This window comes from Oncorhynchus keta, chromosome 20 (genome assembly GCF_023373465.1).
Source record: "Oncorhynchus keta strain PuntledgeMale-10-30-2019 chromosome 20, Oket_V2, whole genome shotgun sequence".
Taxonomy (NCBI): domain Eukaryota; kingdom Metazoa; phylum Chordata; class Actinopteri; order Salmoniformes; family Salmonidae; genus Oncorhynchus; species Oncorhynchus keta.
The window spans coordinates 369,171-389,632 of record NC_068440.1 but is presented as its reverse complement, the minus strand read 5'-3'; the positions used below and the strand labels follow the sequence as shown (position 1 = coordinate 389,632).

General features: G+C 41.3%; 1 protein-coding gene across 4 annotated transcripts; it reads left to right on the top strand.

Annotated features, from left to right (window-relative positions):
• The first annotated feature begins 3,603 nt into the window (after positions 1–3,603).
• Positions 3,604–19,011, top strand: LOC118399101 (pre-B-cell leukemia transcription factor-interacting protein 1-like). 4 transcript variants are annotated; one of them, XM_035794889.2, is made up of 10 exons: positions 3,604–3,892; positions 4,856–4,971; positions 5,339–5,420; positions 5,595–5,668; positions 5,852–6,413; positions 7,660–7,884; positions 8,664–8,701; positions 12,029–12,121; positions 12,875–13,055; positions 16,349–19,011. In XM_035794889.2, the coding sequence occupies exons 2-10, from the start codon at positions 4,894–4,896 to the stop codon at positions 17,383–17,385; spliced, it is 2,370 nt and encodes a 789-aa protein (XP_035650782.1). In that variant the 5' UTR covers positions 3,604–3,892; positions 4,856–4,893; the 3' UTR covers positions 17,386–19,011. The 4 variants fall into 4 exon arrangements, with proteins under 4 accessions (XP_035650782.1, XP_035650783.1, XP_035650786.1 ...); XM_035794890.2 differs by lacking the exon at positions 3,604–3,892 and adding an exon at positions 4,209–4,354; XM_035794893.2 differs by lacking the exon at positions 3,604–3,892 and adding an exon at positions 5,157–5,220.
• The last annotated feature ends 1,451 nt before the right edge of the window (positions 19,012–20,462 follow it).

The following is a 20,462-nucleotide window of genomic DNA, read 5'->3' as shown; positions in this document are numbered from 1 at the left end:
GAGAGTTTGGAAGTCAATGCATATACGGGTATACAACTGATAATTGAGCTAATAGAGATTGTACAGATAGTATTTGCACCTGTTCTTCCCATTGCGACTGGGTCTAGGTTGAAGTTACTAATTGAAAGTCATTTGAAGCATTGGAAGGTGCTTTTTTCCATACACCAAACAGCATTACATTACACATTATACATTATATGACACGAGAGGTCTGTGGCAGGGTCTACAGTCAATCACGGACTACAAAATAAAAACCAGCACCGTCACGGATCACGATGTCTTGCTCCTAGACAGACTAAACAACTTCTTTGCTCGCTTTGAGGACAATACAGTGCAACTGACACGGCCCGCTACCAAAACCTGCGAGCTCTCCTTCACCGCATCCAATGTGAGTAAAGCATTTAAACGTGTTAACCCTCGCAAGGCTGCCGGCCCAGACGGCATCCCTAGCCGCGACCTCAGAGCATGCGCAGACCAGCTGGCTGGTGTGTTAACGGACATATTCAATCAATCTTTATCTCAGTCTGCTGTTCCCACATGCTTCAAGAGGGCCACCATTGTTCCTGTTCCCAATAAACCTCCACCCTACCTGACACCCTAGACCCACTCCAATTTGCTTACCGCCCCAATAGGTCCACAGACGACGCAATCGCAATCACACTGCACACTGCCCTAACCCATCTGGATGAGAGGAATACCTATGTAAGAATGCTGTTCATCGACTACAGCTCAGCATTTCACACCATAGTACCTTCCAAACTGGTCATTAACTTCACTAGGGTAGGGGGCAGCATTCGGAATTTTGGATGAAAAGCGTGCCCAAATTAAACTGCCTGCTACTGAGGCCCAGAAGATAGGATATGCATATAATTAGTAGATTTGGATAGAAAACACTCTACATTTTCCAAAAATGTTAAAATGTCTGCATGTATAACAGAACTGATATGGCAGGCGAAAAACCGAGAAATCAAACCAGGAAGTACTATTATTTTGAAAGGCTGTTTTTCCATTGAAAGCCTATCCCCACCATACAAAGACTTAGGACCCAGTTCACAGTCTCTATGGCTTCCTCTGCATGTGGCCAGTCTTTAGGCATTGTTTCAGGCCTTTACTCTGAAAAATGAGGGAGATACAGCACTTTCAATCAGTGGCCAGTGGACATTTCCATCCATCAGCCATGCACCTGATCGGGAACGCGCCTTTCTTGTTTCTCCTTTCCTATTGACAAAGCTTTTGAACAGTTGAAATATTGATTATTTATGACAAAAACAACCGGAGGATTGATTTTAAACATAATTTGGCATGTTTCTACTAACTTTTATTGTACTTTAAAAAATTTGGATAACTGGACAAACCGTGCAAACAAAAAGGAGATATTTGGTCATGAAGAGGGACATTATCGAACAAAACAAACATTTATTGTCTAACATGGAGGCCTGGGAGTGCCACCAGATGAAGATCGTCAAAGGTAAGTGATTAATTTGAATGCTATTTCTGACTTTTGTGACACTCTCCTTGGCTGGAAAAATGGCTGTATGGTTTTCTGTGGTTAGGTGCTGACCTAACATAATCGCATGGTGTGCTTTCACAGTAAAGCCTTTTTGAAATCGGACACTGTGGATGGATTTACAAGAAGTGTATCTTTAAAATGGTGGATGATACTTGTATATTTGAGGAATTTTAATAATGGGATTTCTGTTGTTTTGAATTTGGTGCCCTGCAATTTCACTGGCTGTTGTCGAGGTGGGACGCTAGTGTCGAACCCCGCTCTGTGCAACTGGGCCCTGGAGTTCCTGACGGGCCGCCCCCAGGTGGTGAGGGTAGGTAACAACATCTCCACCCCGCTGATCCTCAACACTGGGGCCCCACAAGGGTGCATTCTCAGCCCTCTCCTATACTCCCTGTTCACCCACGACTGCGTGGCCATGCATGCCTCCATCCGATATGTCCTGTGCCTGCTCCTCACACTCGCCCTGAAGTGCGAGTCACCAGTCCGGTGCCACCTGTGCCGGCTCCACGCTCTAGGCCTCCAGTGCACCTTCCCAGTCCGGTACGTCCTGTGCCTGCTCCTCACACTCGCCCTGAAATGCGTGTCACCAGTCCGGTGCCACCTGTGCTGGCTCCACACTCTAGGCCTCCAGTGCGCCTTCCCAGTCCAGTACGTCCTGTGCCTGCTCCTCACACTCGCCCTGAAGTGCGTGTCACCAGTCCGGTGCCACCTGTGACGGCTCCATGCACCAGGCTTCCGGCAACGGTTCACAGTTCAGAGCTTCTGGCGACCGTCCCCAGTCCAGAGCTTCCAGTGACCGTCCCCAGTCCAGAGCTTCCGGTGACAGTCCCCAGTCCAGAGCTTCCAGTGACGGTTCACAGTCCAGAACCTCCTGCGACGGTCCACGGTCCGGAACCTCCCGCGACGGTCCACAGTCCGGAACCTCCTGCAACGGTCCACAGTCCGGAACCTCCTATGACGGTCCACAGTCCGGAGCTTCCAGGCAAGGCGTCCATTCCAGCTCCATGGCCGGGGCCATCCTCTGTGCCGAGGCCCAGTCCAGGCACGCCGTTCTACCCGGCTCCATGGCTGGACCCGTGGTCTGTTTTACTCCACTCAAAATCTGTCCACAAAAAATAAGCCCACGTAGTAATGCATTTTAGTATGGGTATGTCAAATTTGATCAACAAAAAATGTCATTACTCATTTCCTAAGAGAAGTTTCTTAATGGTTAGGTTGTTACGAATGCACTGGTAAAAGTGGACACACGTGGCATTTTGGCAACTTAAAAAAAACAACTTTACATTGGAGTTGTGCCTGTTGTCATAGAGATAGGACTCATCGTGGCTTATAACCTGTTTTAACATAGACATTGTCGTTGAGGGGATTCAATCATTTTAAAGTAGTCAACTTTAACACTTTATGTGTTGGGAGCAATCATCCAATGCAAAAAAAAGATAATTGACCACTTAAAAATGGAGATGTCCTCAATGACGCTGCCATGCTGTCATCCTCTATTTTTCTATATGGCTTGCTGTTAAAATTGTATCTGCCCTCTTATTGGCTAGAATGGTCCCACCTGGTCTCTCTTCCTCCCGCATGCCTTCCATCTTTAAGGACATGTATTTCCATTTTTAGAGCGCTCAATCGACTATCTTGTCAATATAATAGACAATCTTTGACTGTAGTAATGTATGGTATAAATTGATGCCATTTAGTGCCCCTTCAGAAAGTATCAGATGCATAACTTCTGTGTTAAAAAAAAGACAATTACATACTAGCATAATATAGGTTTTCTTACTTTTGTAAATGTGTATTCAATATTTAAGGTTTTATTAAAGTGGTCAAATGTGGTTCAGGATGAAGATTTAAGGGTTACAATAAATTACAATAGGCCTACAGGTGTCCAACACAGACAGAGACAAAACTGTACAGTTTATTTTAGAATCTGACGAAAGTGGGAAGCAATGGTGGAACAGATGGGCAATCCCCCGCAACAGGGTTGAAGTCAGGCGGGAAGTCCGGACAAATATAGCTTAGTACAGACGTGTCAATGTACGGCTGGTTGAAGATGCCTCCCCTCCGGTATATAATGTGCACATGCAAGCATCTTATCATCAGTGAAAGAAGGGGTCTGTATCCATTACCTGACACCAATTTCACCTGCGCGCGTCAATCAAGCCGTTTTCGTTACACAACACATCACTTTGGTTGGTTGTTCTTTTTAAGGGAGGTAACGCAAACGGCCATATTGACATCCCATTGGAAAACACTGTGCAGCATCGGAGTGACGCAGCTTGGAATTCCCAAATATCCGATTATCACGACCGGAATGCTGCCTGTAAAATAAAATTACGAGGACTATCGGAGCTAAAACGGTGAAATTGAAGTGAAATAAGCGGGGTAAGAATATGCTATTTACATGTATTTTATTATTTAGGGGAAAGTATTGTGTGTGGTCAACGCGTGGCTATTGTACGCGGAAGCGAGTGCTTAAATGTGGGAGTGATTGCAATGCAGCCTTCGTTTACCATTGGAAGTTGAACAAAGTAGGCTATATAGTGTCTACAAACATTTTGTTTCCAGTGAATTTGGCGTCATGACTTCTACTCTTACTTTACTTCTCACAGGAGCAAACTGATAATTCACACGACGGAAATGTAAGACTCGGGCAAAAAAAGATAACATGTAGCCTGGGTTTGTCAAAGATTAACCCACAGTTCTGAATTTGTCAGCTACCTTTAACAACTAGCCTCCAGCCTCATTACCATCTGGATCTGACATTTTTTGGTCGCATCTGAGCGGCACAGAAGTATAGAAACAATTGAGTCTACAGTGTGAGGCCCTAACCAAGCAATAATGAGGGTCCGTCTTTCTTTAAAATAGCCACTTACTCTATCGCGATTCCTTCAATGTTTGTCACTTATCAGTTGTCTCAATTTAAGTTGCAATAATGTAGTTTATCTTAATGTTAGGGTTTATATGCTGTTGCGTATGCTACAAATTACATTGATTGCAACTGGAGCTAGAATGTAGGCTATGCAGTATTTCTCAGTTGTTCTATTAATGTCAGATTCTTCACTGTAGGTGAACAATTTAGTGTAATATGATCTCTGATACAATGTTGGTTTGAAAAGCACTTTTCCAATACACTGGCATGATATTTTTTTTTTCCTCTTACTGATACTTTATTAGGCCTATATGAATTTAATTTGTGCAAATGCATGATGGGAACCCAGTGCAAGTAGATCACAGTCCTCCTGGCCTATATGTAGATACTGCAGACATTGTGAAACCACGGAGTTATTATTGGGTCATTCATAATTACATATTTGTTACAAGTGAGTGAATCTCTGTTCTCTGCAGAATACGTTGTAGTTTCTGTGCTGAGCCTCAAGGGGGCGATGTCTGACAACAGCAGCAGCACAGGTAGCAGCCGCAGCGGATCCTTGACCACCAGTTGGACCATGCTGTCCCCAGAGGTAAGATAGGTTGGTACAGGGTGTCTATGGTGTGCCAACCAGACCCATGTTTCAAATACTTAAATCAATTAAAATACTTTATGTGCCTGTTTGAGCTTGCCTGGCAAAAGTCCTAAAACTGCAAACACTGCCCATCTGGCACTCCAGGCAGATTCAAACAAATGCTGAAAGTAATTAAAATCCAGGTCTGGTGCCAACTGTAATGACAAGAGAATAGTCTGATCACCTCAACACAGTATTGGATGTCAGGTTAGTATTTTCAATGAGTTTTATATTACATTTCCATTAGACAAATAGATAACGGTTTAGTTGAGAATGATATGCCCTCTAATGAGATCATAATAACCTACTGCCTTCTACATTTCAGGAAGCTGCTGAAATTGTTGATCCTGTGGATGGTGGGACTGAGTGTCTTTGTGATGTCCCTAGTCTGTCAGAGGAGGTCACAGGTACCTGGGCTCTCACCAATACGGTTTCGTTATGCTTTCTGTGTGGAGTATTGTGTTATTGTCCTAATGTATGGCTGTTGCATAATGAAGTCGTGTGTGTGTGTGGATTGAATAATAAATTACATGTTATGTCAATGTTATTATCGTTTTAATATTATGTTAATTCTGTTCCAGGGGCCACTGAAGAGTCTAAGCCGAGTGACCAGGAGACTCCAATAGAAACAGTGTTGTCAGAGGAGGGCCAACAGGTCTGTACTGTGAATCCCTAATGAACACACTTCTTTCTGAGGGCATCATTCTCACCACATAATCTTTCATAATACAAAGTAAAAAATGGTGTCTTATGTTATATGCCATATGTCTATGGTTATAACTCATTATTACCAATGACTATTAAGGTTTGTGCTTTTATATTCTCCTCTGATTGCCAGGAAATGGCTCCTGATACCTGTGAGGGCCCTGTCCCCTCCAGACCTACCCTGTTAAGCCCATCCCCGACTAGCGGTGTGCCCCTTGACCATGACCTGGAGAGTCAACCTGAACCCCCCATCATCCATTCTATGGTAACCAGCTCCCCCACTGACAATGAGCAACTCGCTGCCATGCCCTTTGTCACTCATTTCGACCTGGTTGTACCATTGGATGCATCCTTCACAGAACCACCCCCCTCAGAGGTTGAGCCTGAGTTAAGCCCCATCCCTGAGAACTCTCCTCTTGATACCCACACTGATACAGGCCCTGTACCTGAGAGTATTGCCCTAGAGACTAGTGCCCCTAGTGCCAAACACGACCTAAGCATTCACACAGAGACTCCCACCCCAACGGGCCCCCCATCTGACACTGTCACTGATATTGGTCCTGCCTCAGAAAGCCCAGCCCCTGATAGTCCTCCTCCAGATACCATTGGTTCAGAGAATGCAGAACAAGAGCCATCACTGGAAACGGGGGAGACAGAATTACCTGAAAAAGTGACCGATATACCAAAGGAAAAAGGTATGGATGTGTACACTAGGTTGGAAATCAGGAAACATTTTCTGAGATGACATACAATTAACACTAGAACTGCTGGCTTTCTCAGCCTGCAAGTACCCGCTAGAGAACGCAGTCTGGAGTCCCTTTAAGCCTACACATCAGATTCACCTACTGTGCTGTAATCAACCTAAATATCTACCTTTGTATAAAAATATAATAATTTGTTTGATTGAATGTAGTCATGTCTTAAGAATATTTTATTTAGATTATTTGTATATTTTGAAGTACATAACATGTGCATACACATGTAAAGTACCAGTCAACAGTTTGGACACCTACTCATTCAAGGGTTTTTCTACATTGTAGAATAATAGTGAAGACCTCAACTATGAAATTACACATGATATCGTGTAGTAACCAAAAGTGTTAAACACTTTTTTTGGTTACTACATGATTCCATATGTGTTACTTCATGGTTTTGATGCCTTCACTATTATTCTACAATGTAGAAAATAGTAAAAAATAAAGAAAAACCCTTGAATGAGTAGGTGTGTCAACTTTGACTGGTACTGTATGTATTATTCTACAAAGGCCTACTTCAACACTTGCTTGCAATAAAAAAAGACTACAAATTGTATCCATTTTATTTGTACATTTGATGAGTAATGTTAGGTAATATAATCCAGTCAAATAAATTATAAAATATGAATTCTTACAAATGCATAATAATACATGAATTGCTTACAAGTGTTTAAAAAAAAAAAAAAAAAAAATTAAATTATAAAAGAAATGGAAAGGCATTTGTGTCGACTGGTTTCCACGTTAGGAGTAACGTGAAGCATTTTTTCTTCTTTTGGCTCTGTACTCCCAAGTTTGGATTTGAATTCACATCCAGTCAAAATAATTTGCCAACACTTGAAAAATGTTGCAAACAGAAATGTAAAAGAAAGCCAACATCAGATAAAGACCCCACATTGTCATCACCATAGTGGATTTCGGGCTCAATATCCGCCATCCGACTCCAGTTCATCCAAATTCAAATGTCAGTGACCGTTGGACTATGGCGGTTCTATTGTTAACGCACCTCAACGCACAGCTACAAAAACAACATTTGCGTTAGAATTCCTCAGACAAATCTACATTCAGAGCATTCTCTACAATCTAATACTTTTGCATAAATAGTTTCAATACCTTTTAGTGCATGATTAAAAAAATATTCTCTGCATATTATCAATATTTCTGCTCTTATTCTCTCTCCCTCTGCTAGAATCTCCCAGTAGCTTTGACTTTGGAAGAGCTGACACGAGTGCCGAGGAAGGAAATGGTCTGAGGAGGAGAAATGTGGCACCAACAATGACATCGGAGGAGGAAGATGGTGAGGAGGTGGAATTCAAACTGGCAGAGGGGAAAGGGGGGAAGAAGGGCTTCTCTATGAACACCTGCATTGTGGCAGCCCTGGTCCTGCTCTGTCTAGGGTCCCTCTTCCTCTCTGGTAAGTTCAGCCTGAACCAGATTGTTTAATTTTTCAAATGTAATTCCTTGTGGAATGGACAGTTGAATACACAGTGGCTCAAAAATGCTTCATTATTTTGATCTATAGAAAGTCTACAGCCCCCTTGGATTTCTTCACATTTTATTGTCTTACTAATTGGGATTAAAATAGATTTGTCATTTTTTTTGTCAACAAAATACTTGAAGGAAAAACGATATAATTATAAACTATATTTAAACGATTAATTGAAAAATAAAACTCTAATATACCTTGATTAGATAAGTATTCACCCCCTCCCCCCCTGAATCAATACATGTTAGAAATAACTTTTGGCAGTGATTACAGCTGTGAGTCTTGGGTAAGTAATAAGAGCTTTGCACACCTGTTTTGTGCAGTATTTGCCCATTTTAAGAAAAAAAAATGTAAAAATAATTCTTCAAGCTTTGTCAAGGTGTTGGGGATCATGCAAGTCTTGCCATAGATTTTCAAGCAAATTTAAGTCAAAACTGTTACTTGGGTGTAGTCTTTCTATTGGCTTTGTATCTAGTAATCATCAGCAGTCGTCATTGCAGCAGGGAGTTCTTGAGGTGTAACAAGTGTTAATGATTTGAAAACTGAAATTAGACCAGTTGAGAGAGCTAACAAATTACACTTCAAGGTCATTGATACAATGGACTGCAATGGCATCAGTGTTTTTATTTTGGAAATAAACTATTTAGTCATGTGCCTTTTTAATATATGTTACAAAAGTTTGGAAAATGTTTTTTCTTTTTTGACAGATGACTCGGATGAGCTGAGTGGGGCAGAACAAAACCAGGTCTGTTCCTCTATCCTACTTCCTACCTTTCAACAATGTTGTATTGGGGTGGAAGTTAAAGGAATTGGACAAACTTAGAGAAGAATGTGTAATAGAATGATATTAAAGGGGCAATCTGCTGTTCAAACAACGACGAAGCGACCACGCTGCCACTGTTTTGGTAAACGGCTGAGGGATGGGGCTGGAGAAATGTAACTTTTAAATTCATACACAAAGCTATGGACTCGAGGACTGACCATCCATGAGATCCAAATGATAGTTTTACCCATCTTTTAAGGCTATACAGTATTTACAATTTTACATGGGTGTATAACAAGCTTATATTTTGGGTTCTGATGGGTATTTGTTATATATATATATATATATTATTTATTTTTTTAAATCTAGGGGTGTATTTCATTTAAAAGTCAAGAAATTGATGTACCAATGGCAGATTGACCCTTTAAATCAGTAATTAACATCTTCCTTATTAGACTAAACTTTTATAAGATATTTATTGTTCCAATCTTTACTTTACGCTGTTTGGCCATACACAGTTGAGGTCGGAAGTTTACATACACCTTAGCCAAATACATTTTAAACTCAGTTTCACAATTCCTGACAATTAATCCTAGTAAAAATTCCCTGTTTTAGGTCAGTTAGGATCACCACTTTATTTTAAGAAGGTGATATGTCAGAATAATATATTTATTTGAGCTTTTATTTCTTTCATCACATTCCCAGTGGGTCAGAAGTTGACATACTAATTGAGTGTATTTGGTAGCATTGCTTTTCAATTGTTTAGCTTGGGTCAAATGTGTCAGGTAGCCTTCCACAAGCTTCCCTCATGATTCCATCTATTTTCTGAAGTGCCCCAGTCCCTCCTGCAGCAAAGCACCCCCACAGGGGCTGCCACCCCTGTGCTTCACTGTTGGGATGGTGTTCTTCGAGCTCGCCAGCCTCCCCCCTTTTCCTCCAAACATAAGGATGGTCATTATGGCCAAACAGTTCTATTTTTGTTTCATCAGACCAGAGGACATTTCTCCCATGTGAAGTTGCAAACTGCAGTCTAGCTTTTTTATGGAGGTTTTGGAGCAGTGACTTCTTCCTTGCTGAGCGGCCTTTCAGGTTATGTCGATATAGGACTCGTATTACTGTGGATATAGATAATTTTGTATCCGTTTCCTCCAGCATTTTCACAAGGTCCTTTGCTGTTGCTGAGCGATATGACATACTATTGTTTGTATAGATGAACATGGTACCTTCAGGCGTTTGGAAATTGCTCCCAAGGATGAACCAGACTTGTGGAGGTCTACAATTTTTTTTGATGTCTTCCCTGATTTACTTTAGATTTTTCCCATGATGCCAAGGAAAGAGGCACTGAATTTGAAGGTAGACCTTGAAATACATCCACAGGTACACCTCCAATTGACTCAAATGATGTCAATTAGTCTATCAGAAGCTTCTAAAGCCATGATATCATTTTCTTTAAAGACAGTCAACTTAGTGTATGTCAACTTCTGACCCACTGGAATTGTGATACAGTGAATTTATAAGTGAAATAATCTGTCTGTAAACAATTGTTGGAAAAATTACTTGTCATGCACAAAGTAGATGTCTGAACTGACTTTCCAAAACTAGTTTGTTAAGAAGAAATTTGTGGAGTGGTTGGAAAAACTAGTTTTAATGATTCAAGTGTATGTAAACTTCTGACTTCAACTGTACATAACTACTGTGTTGATTGTATATAATGCTGATTTATTGATTATATTGTGTTGTGGATTTACAAGATAGGTACAATGTAGGATACTTCCATTCCAAGGGTTTTTAATATTTTCTGCATTGTGGAGGAATAGTGAAGACATCAAAACTATGAAGTAACACATGGAATAATCTAGTAACCAAATAAGTGTTAAACAAATCAGTGTCCACCCTTTGCAGCAATGACAGCTTTGCACACTCTTGGCATTCTCTCAATCAGCTTCACCTGGAATGGTCTAACAGTGTTGAAGGAGTTCCCACATATGCTGAGCGCTTGTTGGCTGCTTTTCCTTCACTCTGCAGTGCAACTCATCCCGAACCATCTCAATTGGGTTGGTGGTTGTGGAGGCCAGGTCATCTGCCTTGAATTCTAAATAAATCACACATGCAAAACCTTACATGCATCATCTGTTCACCTACTCTGCGTCTCACAAAGACATGGAGGTTGGAACCCAACTCTCAAATTTGGAGTCATCAGACCAAAGGACAGATTTCCACTGGTCTAGTGTCCATTGCCCATTTTTCTTAGCCTAAACAAAGTCTTCTTATTGGTGTCCTTTAGTAGTGGTTTCTTTGCAGCAATCTGAACTGTTGATGTCTGTTATTTGAACTCTGAAGCAATTTCTGAGGCTGGTAACTAAACTTCTCCTCTGCAGCATAGGTAACTCTGGGGCTTCCTTTCCTGTGGCGGTCCTCATGAGAGCCAGTTTCATCATAGCACATGATGGTTTTTGCGACTGCACTTGAAGAAACTTTCAAAGCGTAGCCTAGTGGTAGCCTAGTGGTTAGAGCGTTGGACTAGTAACCGGAAGGTTGCGAGTTCAAACCCCCGAGCTGACAAGGTACAAATCTGTCGTTCTGCCCCTGAACAGGCAGTTAACCCACTGTTCCCAGGCTGTCATTGAAAATAAGAATGTGTTCTTAACTGACTTGCCTGGTTAAATAAAGGTAAAATAAAAATAAAATAAATACATTTTCCGAATTCCCTGAACTTCATGTCTTGAAGTAATGGACTGTCGTTTCTCTTTGCTTATTTGAGCTGTTCTTGCCATAACATTTTTCATTTTACCTTTATTTAACCAGGCAAGTCAGTTAAGAACAAATTCTTATTTTCAATGACTGCCTGGGAACAGTGGGTTAACTGCCTGTTCAGGGGCAGAATATGGACATGGACGTTTGACCAAATAGAGCTTTCTGCTGTATACCACCCCTACCTTGTCACAACTGATTGGCTCAAATGCATTAAGAAGGAAAGAAATTCCTCAAATGAACTTTTAACAAGGCACACCTGTTAATTGAAATGCATTCCGGGTGACTACCTCATGAAGCTGGTTGAGAGAATGTCAAGCTATCAAGGCAAAGGGTGGCTACTTTGAAGAATATCAAATATATTTAGACTAGTTTAACACTTTTTTTTTGGTTACTATATGATTTCGTAGTTTTGATGTCGTCACTATTATTCTACAATTTAGAAAATAGTAAAAATAAAGAGAAACCCATGAATGAATAGGTGTGTCCAAACTTTTGACTGGTACTGTATATAGTGCTGTGTTGTTGATTGTCTGTGATTTGTATTCTGCTGGACAGGACTGGCTAAACGATCCTCAGAAGATGAAGGAGCTTTTGGACAAACTGACACAAGAAAATCATCAAATCTCCCAGTTAGAAACACAGCTCCAGGTCAGACCATGAACCATATTATTATTTTGGAGTGGCTGCGGATCCAACTTTATCGTGATCTTCAGTCAACTGGACTAAAAGATCCATTGCTTCCCGACGCCTCTGCGTATGTGTGGATCACAATCTGAGCATGTGTATATTCTCTACTGTAAGCACCGAGAACGGGCTACTCAAGCGAATGTTGCTTGTTTAATGAAGTTAGATCAAAGCTGAATTAATGTCTGCAATATCACAATGATCACAGTATTCTACGTTTCATAATTTATATTTGGTTCTGTTATGTACTTCCTATGATCATTATGTGATCTTGTAGACAATAATTCAGTTTTGATCTAACTTTTATTAAACAAGCACCATTCGCCTGAGTACTCTGTTTTCTGCGCGTAAAGGAGAGAATATACATGTGCAGAACTTTGAGCCGCACAAATCAAATTTTATTGGTCACATTCACATATTTAGCAGATGTTATTGCAGGTGTAGGAACACAAGCATTTTGCTAGCTCCAACAGTGCAGTAGTAGCTAACAATTCACATCAATACGCTTAAATCTAAAAGTAAAAGAATTGGAATAAAGAAATATATAAATATTAGGACGAGCAATGTCTGAGTGGCACGAGCATACTCAGAAGCTACGGATCTTTGGACTTAAAGATCCCAAAGAAGTCGGAGCCACGGCCTAATTATTTTTAAGAAATATTTTTAGAATCATTATGTCCTACCTGTCTAAGAACGTTTTTCCCCTCTCTGTTATAGGCCCATAAAGAAGAACTTGACTCAGCACTAAATGCAGGATCAGCAACGGGTAATGAAAACAGAAAAGGAGATCTGGAGCAAGAAAATACTATGAAAGAAGAGCTGTCATCCCTGCCTGGCCTGAAGGAGGAGCTGGAGTCGCTGAGGGCCAGAGTGACCGAACTGTCCCAACTCACTGCAGGTACAGTATTTTCATCTCACTGTGAATTCCTTAATGAATCATTAGTGCCTTTCTTCCACTGCTCATATTCATTTGTTTGGTAATGTACAGTCGTGGCCAAAAGTTGGGAATGACACATTATTTTTCAGTCTTCTGCCTCAATTTGTATGATGGCAATTTGCATTATACTCCAGAATATTATGAAGAGTGATCAGATTAATTGCGAAGTCCCTTTTTGCCAAATGAACTGAATCTCCAAAAAACAATTCCACTGCATTTCAGCCCTGCCACAAAAGGACCAGCTGACATGTCAGTGATCCTCTCGTTAACACAGGTGTGAGTGTTGAGGAGGACAAGGCTGGAGATTACTCCGTCATGCTGATTTGAGTTTGAATAACAGACTGGAAGCTTCAAAAGGATGGTGGTGCTTGGAATCATTGTTCTTCCTCTGTCAACCATGGTTACCTGCAAGGAAACACGTGCCGTTATTATTGCTTTGCACAAAAATGGCTTCACGGGCAAGGTTATTGCTGCCAGTAAGATTGCACCTAAATCAACCATTTGTTGGCTCATCAAGAACTTCAAGGAGAGCGGTTCAATTGTTGCCAAGAAGGCTCCAGGGCGCCCAAGAAAGTCCAGCAAGCACCAGGACCATCTCCTAAAGTTGATTCACCTGCGGGATCGGCAGGTGTGAATGCATCTGCACGCACAGTAAGGCGAAGACTTTGGAGGATGGCCTGGTGTCAAGAAGGGCAGCAAAGAAGCCACTTCTCTTCAGGAAAAACATCAGGGACAGACTGATATTCTGCAAAAGGTATAGGGATCGGACTGCTGAGGACTGGGGTTAGGTTTTCTCTGATTCCCCTTTCAGATTGTTTGGGGCATCCGGAAAAAAGCTTGTCCGGAGAAGACAAGGTGAGCGCTACAATCAGTCCTGTGTCGTGCCAATGCATCCTGAGACCATTCATGTGTGGGATTGCTTCACAGCCAAGGGAGTGGGCTCACTCACAATTTTGCCTAAGAACACAGCCATGAATAAAGAATGGTACCAACACATCCTGAGAGCAACTTCTCCCAACCATCCAGGAACAGTTTGGTGATGAACATTGCTTTTTCCAGCATGATGGAGCACCTTGCCATAAGACAAAAGTGATAACTAAGTGGCTCGGGAACAAAACATCGATATTTTGGGTCCATGGCCAGGAAACTCCCCAGAACTTAATCCCAATGAGAACTTGTGGTCAATCCTCAAGAGACCGGTGGACAAACAAAAACCCACAAATTGTGACAAACTCCAAGCTTTGATTATGCAAGAATGGGCTGCCATCAGTCAGGATGTGACAGCATGCCAGGGTGGATTGCAGAGGTCTTGAAAAAGAAGAGTCAACACTGCAAATGATGACTCTGCATCAACTTCATGTAATTGTCAATAAAAGCCTTTGACACCTTATGAAATGCTTGTAATTATACCTCAGTATTCTGTAGTAACATCTGCTGCTTCAATGTCTTTAGATATTTTTGTCAAACTTTGAAATTTATATTTGTGTCATTCTCAACTTTTGGCATTGACATTCATAAGTCAATTTTGGTAAATTTGAATAATAAATCACCCGGAGCTCCTGAGTGGCGCTGTGGTCTAAGGCACTGCGTCTCGGTGCTAGCGTCGTCACTACAGACCCTGGTTCAATTCCAGGCTGTATCACAACCGGACGTGATTGGGAGTCCCATAGGCCGGCGCACAATTGGCCCCGCACCGTTAGGGTTTGGCTGGGGTGGGCGTCATTGTAAATAAGAGTTTGTTCTTAACTGACTTGCCTTGTTAAAAGTTAAATGTAAGGAAGAAAACAACTGAAATTCCAATAACTTCTCAATAAGCTAAAAACTCGAAGCTTTTTATTTCAAGTTGTTCCTTTTTATTTTTTTTATTCAAATCAAATAATTAATTGAATGCCTTCAATTTGAGTTTACCCTCACCCTGATCAAAGTGAACTGTATGGTTCAGTGGAGGTTTTATTACTGCTGTAAGTCTCTGCTTCAACATGCATGTGACAATCATACAATAATACTCCATACTAACTGTACTATTTGTGACTTGAGTGTATATAGTATGGATGTAGTTAGTATGCCGAAAGTTTGGATGTCGTACTAAATTTGCCAAAATATGAAGTATACACGCAGTGTACTTTACGGCCCATAATGCAATTCTTCAGGAAATGGGCATGCTTCACATCGTTTTCAGATTTGAATAGAATGGCGGAAAATATGCAGCCGAAGTACAACGAGAGCGGATAGAAATTCATTGCTTTAACTAATTATGACATGTTGATCAATGTAATGACTTTTCAAATAAGTTACGTTTCACATTATGTTGGCTGACAATTTGTTAGCTATGCTGTCCTTACGAACCACATAGCATACCATTACACTATGTATCGGTATGTTACCTAGCTAACGTTACCTAACATTAGTTTGCTACTTATACATCAAACTTGCCAGTATATTAACTATATGCTATCTAACTACCCAACGTTTATTGCCTTGATTATTCCCGTCATTCTTCGCTTAGCTAAATGGTATTGTCGGTGTGCGTTCTCAATGGGCATTCATTCGGATGCTTTTGTAAGTTCGCTTTGGATATCTACTCAGATTTGAGCACTCGTCTGTGTGTACCAGAGCACAGAATAATGCATTTACGAGAGCTCAACACCCGTTGAATATGGCCAGTGTCAGTAACCGTTGGCAACAATTTAATTACGCTTTTTTGCCAACAGCACAGTTAGTCTCCAATGCTCTGGATAACATAAACGGCCAAACCAGCTCTGTTAGGGAGAGTAAAATGGTCCTAGTGGTCTCATTTTGTCTGGAAGTAGCTGGCAAGCTAGCCAATGTTCGCTTAGGTGCTTGACAGTTGTAAGGTCAGAACGGCTCACATCAACCCTACTCCTCAGCCCGAGCGTCCAGTGTGCGCTCCGAGAGCGACACGCTCTGGGTCTACGAGCAGACTTTAGCACTCCAGATTGAATTTAAGGACAGTAGTTCAAATGTCTAACAAGTAATTTGTTATGCTAACTAGCTAGCAGGAGGTTACATTGCAACAGCATTAACTTCCGGTAGCCAGGCGAAGAGCTAGTACACTCAACTGAAAGGTTACCGTTTGTTTACAGTATACTAAAAGTATACTGTAAACAAAGTAGTGTGTGTGTATATGCTCATTAAGTATACAGTATGTTAGTATGGGTATTCAATCACAGCTCTGGTTTGGTAGCTGAATGTCCATGCACTCACTGATTTTGTTCTGATAATGTCTACCTCAGCCAACCAGGATACAGCCCCACTGCCCTCAAGCCCAACTCCACCACCTACTGGCCAACCTGGAATTAGCAACCAGAGTAGCACCACAGTAGTGCCCGAAAGGAGGAGTGACCTGAGAGAGGGTGCCAGGGTGAAGGAAGAGCTTCAGAGGCAGAAGGTGCTGTTGGAGGAAAGCAGGAAGAGACTGGAGGGGAGGAAGAAGGATGAAGGATACCAGAAGAGGGTAAGGGAGAGCCTGGCTGATATCCAGAGGAGGCTCAGTGAGCAGGTGGAGAAGATGGGGAGGAGTGAGGGCAAGAAAAAGCCATGGGAAAGCAGGAACAAGGATGGGAAAAAAGGCAAGGACCACAGCAAAGGCCACTGGAAAAAGGAAGAGAAGGAGTGGAAGGGAGAGAAGTACTGGAAGCACTGCATGGAGGGCAGATGGAAGGAGAAAGATGAGAGGGACTGGAAGACTAACAAAGATAACTCTCATAAAGAGGCCTGCAAGAAATCCCAGGATAAATGGGAGAGGGAGAAGAACGAGCGCAGGCTGGACAGGGATAAAAGAAAGCAGGAGAGGCTCTTGCAGTCCAGGAAAGACTACAAGAAAGAGTCCAATCACCATCAACAAGACTCCAACTATCAGGAGCAACATCAGCCCCACCAATATGAACACACCAGCTTCTGGAAGCACCAGGAAGAGAAACTTGGACGCAACGTACGCCCCCTGGCGGGCTGCAGCAGTGTTGAGGACTGCGCTAGCCAGGAAGGGCTCGTTCCCGTGGAACTGTCTGAATTTGAGGAGTTGTTAGATGGCTACCTGAGCAAGCTGGAGGGGGCTACGTCGGACAGCAAGGCCGAGATCCAGAAGCTGGCCGCCATGTTTTTCCGAGACGGTGTGTTCGTCCATGACAAAGTTCTCTTCAGTGACTTCGTTGAAGATGTGGCGGACATTTTAGAGGACATGGTGGACATTTTGGAGGATGATGACTCCCTGGAGGAGGCGATGGAGGAGTTTGAGCGAGAAGCTTTGTGGAAGTTTGCAGCCACTACATAGATAGAAATAAACCAGAAGAAGATGCAACATCAAAATACAGCACTGGTATTCCATGGTGGTATACAGCAGGTGTTTTAAAGCTTCCGAAACAAGGAGTGATCTTGCATTTCGTAAACATGTCCCTATCTCTGCATCTATAATTAGCTGAAATCGTTCTTGTCTTTTGGGACTCGGTCGTTACCTCCTTATGTCAGTTCATGTCATGTTTTCAATTCCAAGCCCTACATGTTGACAGTTGTGTGGAGTTGATTTGCATAAAGTGTTTGGCACTTGTAATGTCGCAGTTCAAGATTAGAACAGGATAAGATTCACAGCAATGTGAACTCGATGTTCCCACAACAACCGATTGCCAATCAGTCTCTCATCTGTTGTCATCGTCAGGATCAGATCTAGTTGAACCGGTTCTGTATCAGCTCTGATAGCTTCTGTTGTATCAGCTCTATACAGTGCTGTGTAGGCGCTAGGCCCTTAGTGGCTGGTTTCTGTTTTTTGCTAATTGTCTTACCATTTGAGTATAATGGTCGGTGAAAGCAGAACATTCTGGAACATTTTAATGAAAGCAGAAGGTGCCCTGCCAAGCCAGGACGGGGGCCCAGCTCTGCTGCCTCAATCGCTTTGGCACAAGCAGGAGTTCTTACTACTTATTCACACTGAGCTCATGTGGTGTCCTAACGTGGCAGGAATCAATTCTAATATAGCTCAGTGTACTATGCTGAGTTAGACATTGATAAAGGAGTGCAAAACCACATTTGCAATTTGACACATCTGAACTATTGTTTTTGACACATTTTGATCAGTCAATGGTATTTTCAATAAGCACTCTTATTGGTTGCATTTTCCTTTTTATAGTTATTTTGATTACGGTGATATAACCTGGAAAATATGTCTATGAGATCGGTTTAACTGATGTTTTGTCACGTAATGCCATTTACCTTGAGTTCATGCAAGATTTCAGTCAAACTAAGTACAAGGTTATGACATTAGTACATATTAAAAGAAATGGATGGTACTTTACAAGAGTTGAACCTGTATACATTTCTAGATGACTGTTTTTATTTTTATCTGTTGTCACACTCACTGTATCAATTACATTAGGCTTTCAGGTTTTAATAGCTTTTTTTTTTTTAAGTACGATAAGACTCGTCCCTAATTTAACTTAGCATTTTAACATCAAACCAACACTAGCTGTTCAAATGTCATGTCCTTTAAAGTATATAATGTGAAAGAAATTGCTTAAGTTTTATTTTGAAGATTTTGTTCCTTCCAACGATGTGCCTTTATTTATTTATAAGTCAATTTTCACACTTGGATTGACAGTGTTTGACAGACAACTAAATTGGTTTGCTTCTGTAAGCTGAAGAATTCAAACTATTTGTTAACTTGATTGGTTATGGTCTGGTTATTTTTTTTGGTCTTTTGTGAAGAGAAAAAATGTAGGAGGTTACTCCTTTTTGTGAATTTAATAAGATATAGTAAGTAATATTTGAATGTTTTTGGTTGAATTTAAAACCTGTAAATGTAAATTCATTGTTCAAGCTTTTTGACCAAAGAAGTGTAGCGATGATGTGGATAAATACTTAAAATAATAAGCAACTTGAGTGATTATAAACAAACTGCATAAAATGAGGGAATTTCTTATTCTTTTTTAACTCTCCAAAATGCACATGATTACATGTGGAACAATGTTATTTTACAATGGACATATCCTTTAGATAACTTAGGAGTCAGGGCAGTCCCAGTTTAGCATTTAATAAAATTGAGTTAAGTTGAATGAGTAGTCTAGTCTCGGCAGCCGTCTCTTAGTGGGTTTGTGTTGGACTTTTAAATTAAGATTACAATAAAAATCTTCATCTTGAAAGATAATGTATTTTTATTTGTTTTACAAATATATATTTCCCTCTGTCTAAAGGCTTGTTCACACTTGCAGTTTGTAGCTTGCTACATAACTTTTGAGTGACAGGTATCACGAGCACCACCGCCAATCAGCCTGCACCAATGTGCTCACACCTGTCGTTACTATGACAAATAGCCATATCAGCAAATAACTGCTGTCTGAACACGCATATATACAATTTGGTCACTTAACTTGCTGTTTGGACAATCAGTATTCTAAAATGAATTTGATTAACAACTGATTTGAGAATTTAGGCAGTGTGAACAAGGCTTAGCTGTACGTCACTTACGCTACTGGCGGAGGAGGGGGAAGTACATAAATGTGTGGAATTAATCTTTTGTCTCCACATTACTAGACGTTTATGATGCAGACTAATCCCTTGTAAGTAATAATGAAACTAAGAACCTCAAAGAAACATGCACGTGACGACACGTTCATGTCCACACGTAACACACCCCCTTAGCACTCTATGTGCGTCCCAAATGACACCCTATTCCCTTTATAGTCCACTACTTTTGACCAGGGTCCTATACAAATGGCCTAAACGGGGAATAGGGTGCCGTTGGGGACGTAACCTATGAGTGACTGGACAGATCCTGACCAGATGAACTGATTAGTAAAACAGTCAGTAATGATGGATGTTTTCTGTCCAACACTTTAAACCCGCAGAAGCTGTCATACCTATCATTCTACATCCCACAAACACCTGGTCAGGCAGAGGCTCTAATACTGGGCCTCCGCACTAGGCCGAGCTACATAGTGAACAGGATGGAGAGAAAAAGGGAAAGAGTGGAGAGACGATTCTCCACACCTGCTGGCTGCTGCAACCAGACCATACTTCACGAGGTGGGATGAAATATGACTGGTTTTCATTTAGTCTTTCCTCTCTCAATCTGATTTTATGTTGTTTTCTGGATTACCATGATTTAGTTGCTGGCTTTATTTCAGTATCTCTACAATGGATATAAATGTAACATGTATAGACTTTATAAGCAGACTTGTTTATTTCTCGTGTATTTGCAGTCACTCCATGTTGAATCAATACAATGGACTTTGTCATCAACGTAGTTGTCTCCCAGTTCAAGACCTTTGTCCTCGGAATGATGGATCCTCAAACACCCTGAACAAAGAGGAGTTCAACATCCTGGTGGCCTCTCAACTACCTGCTTTTGTTAAGGTAAAT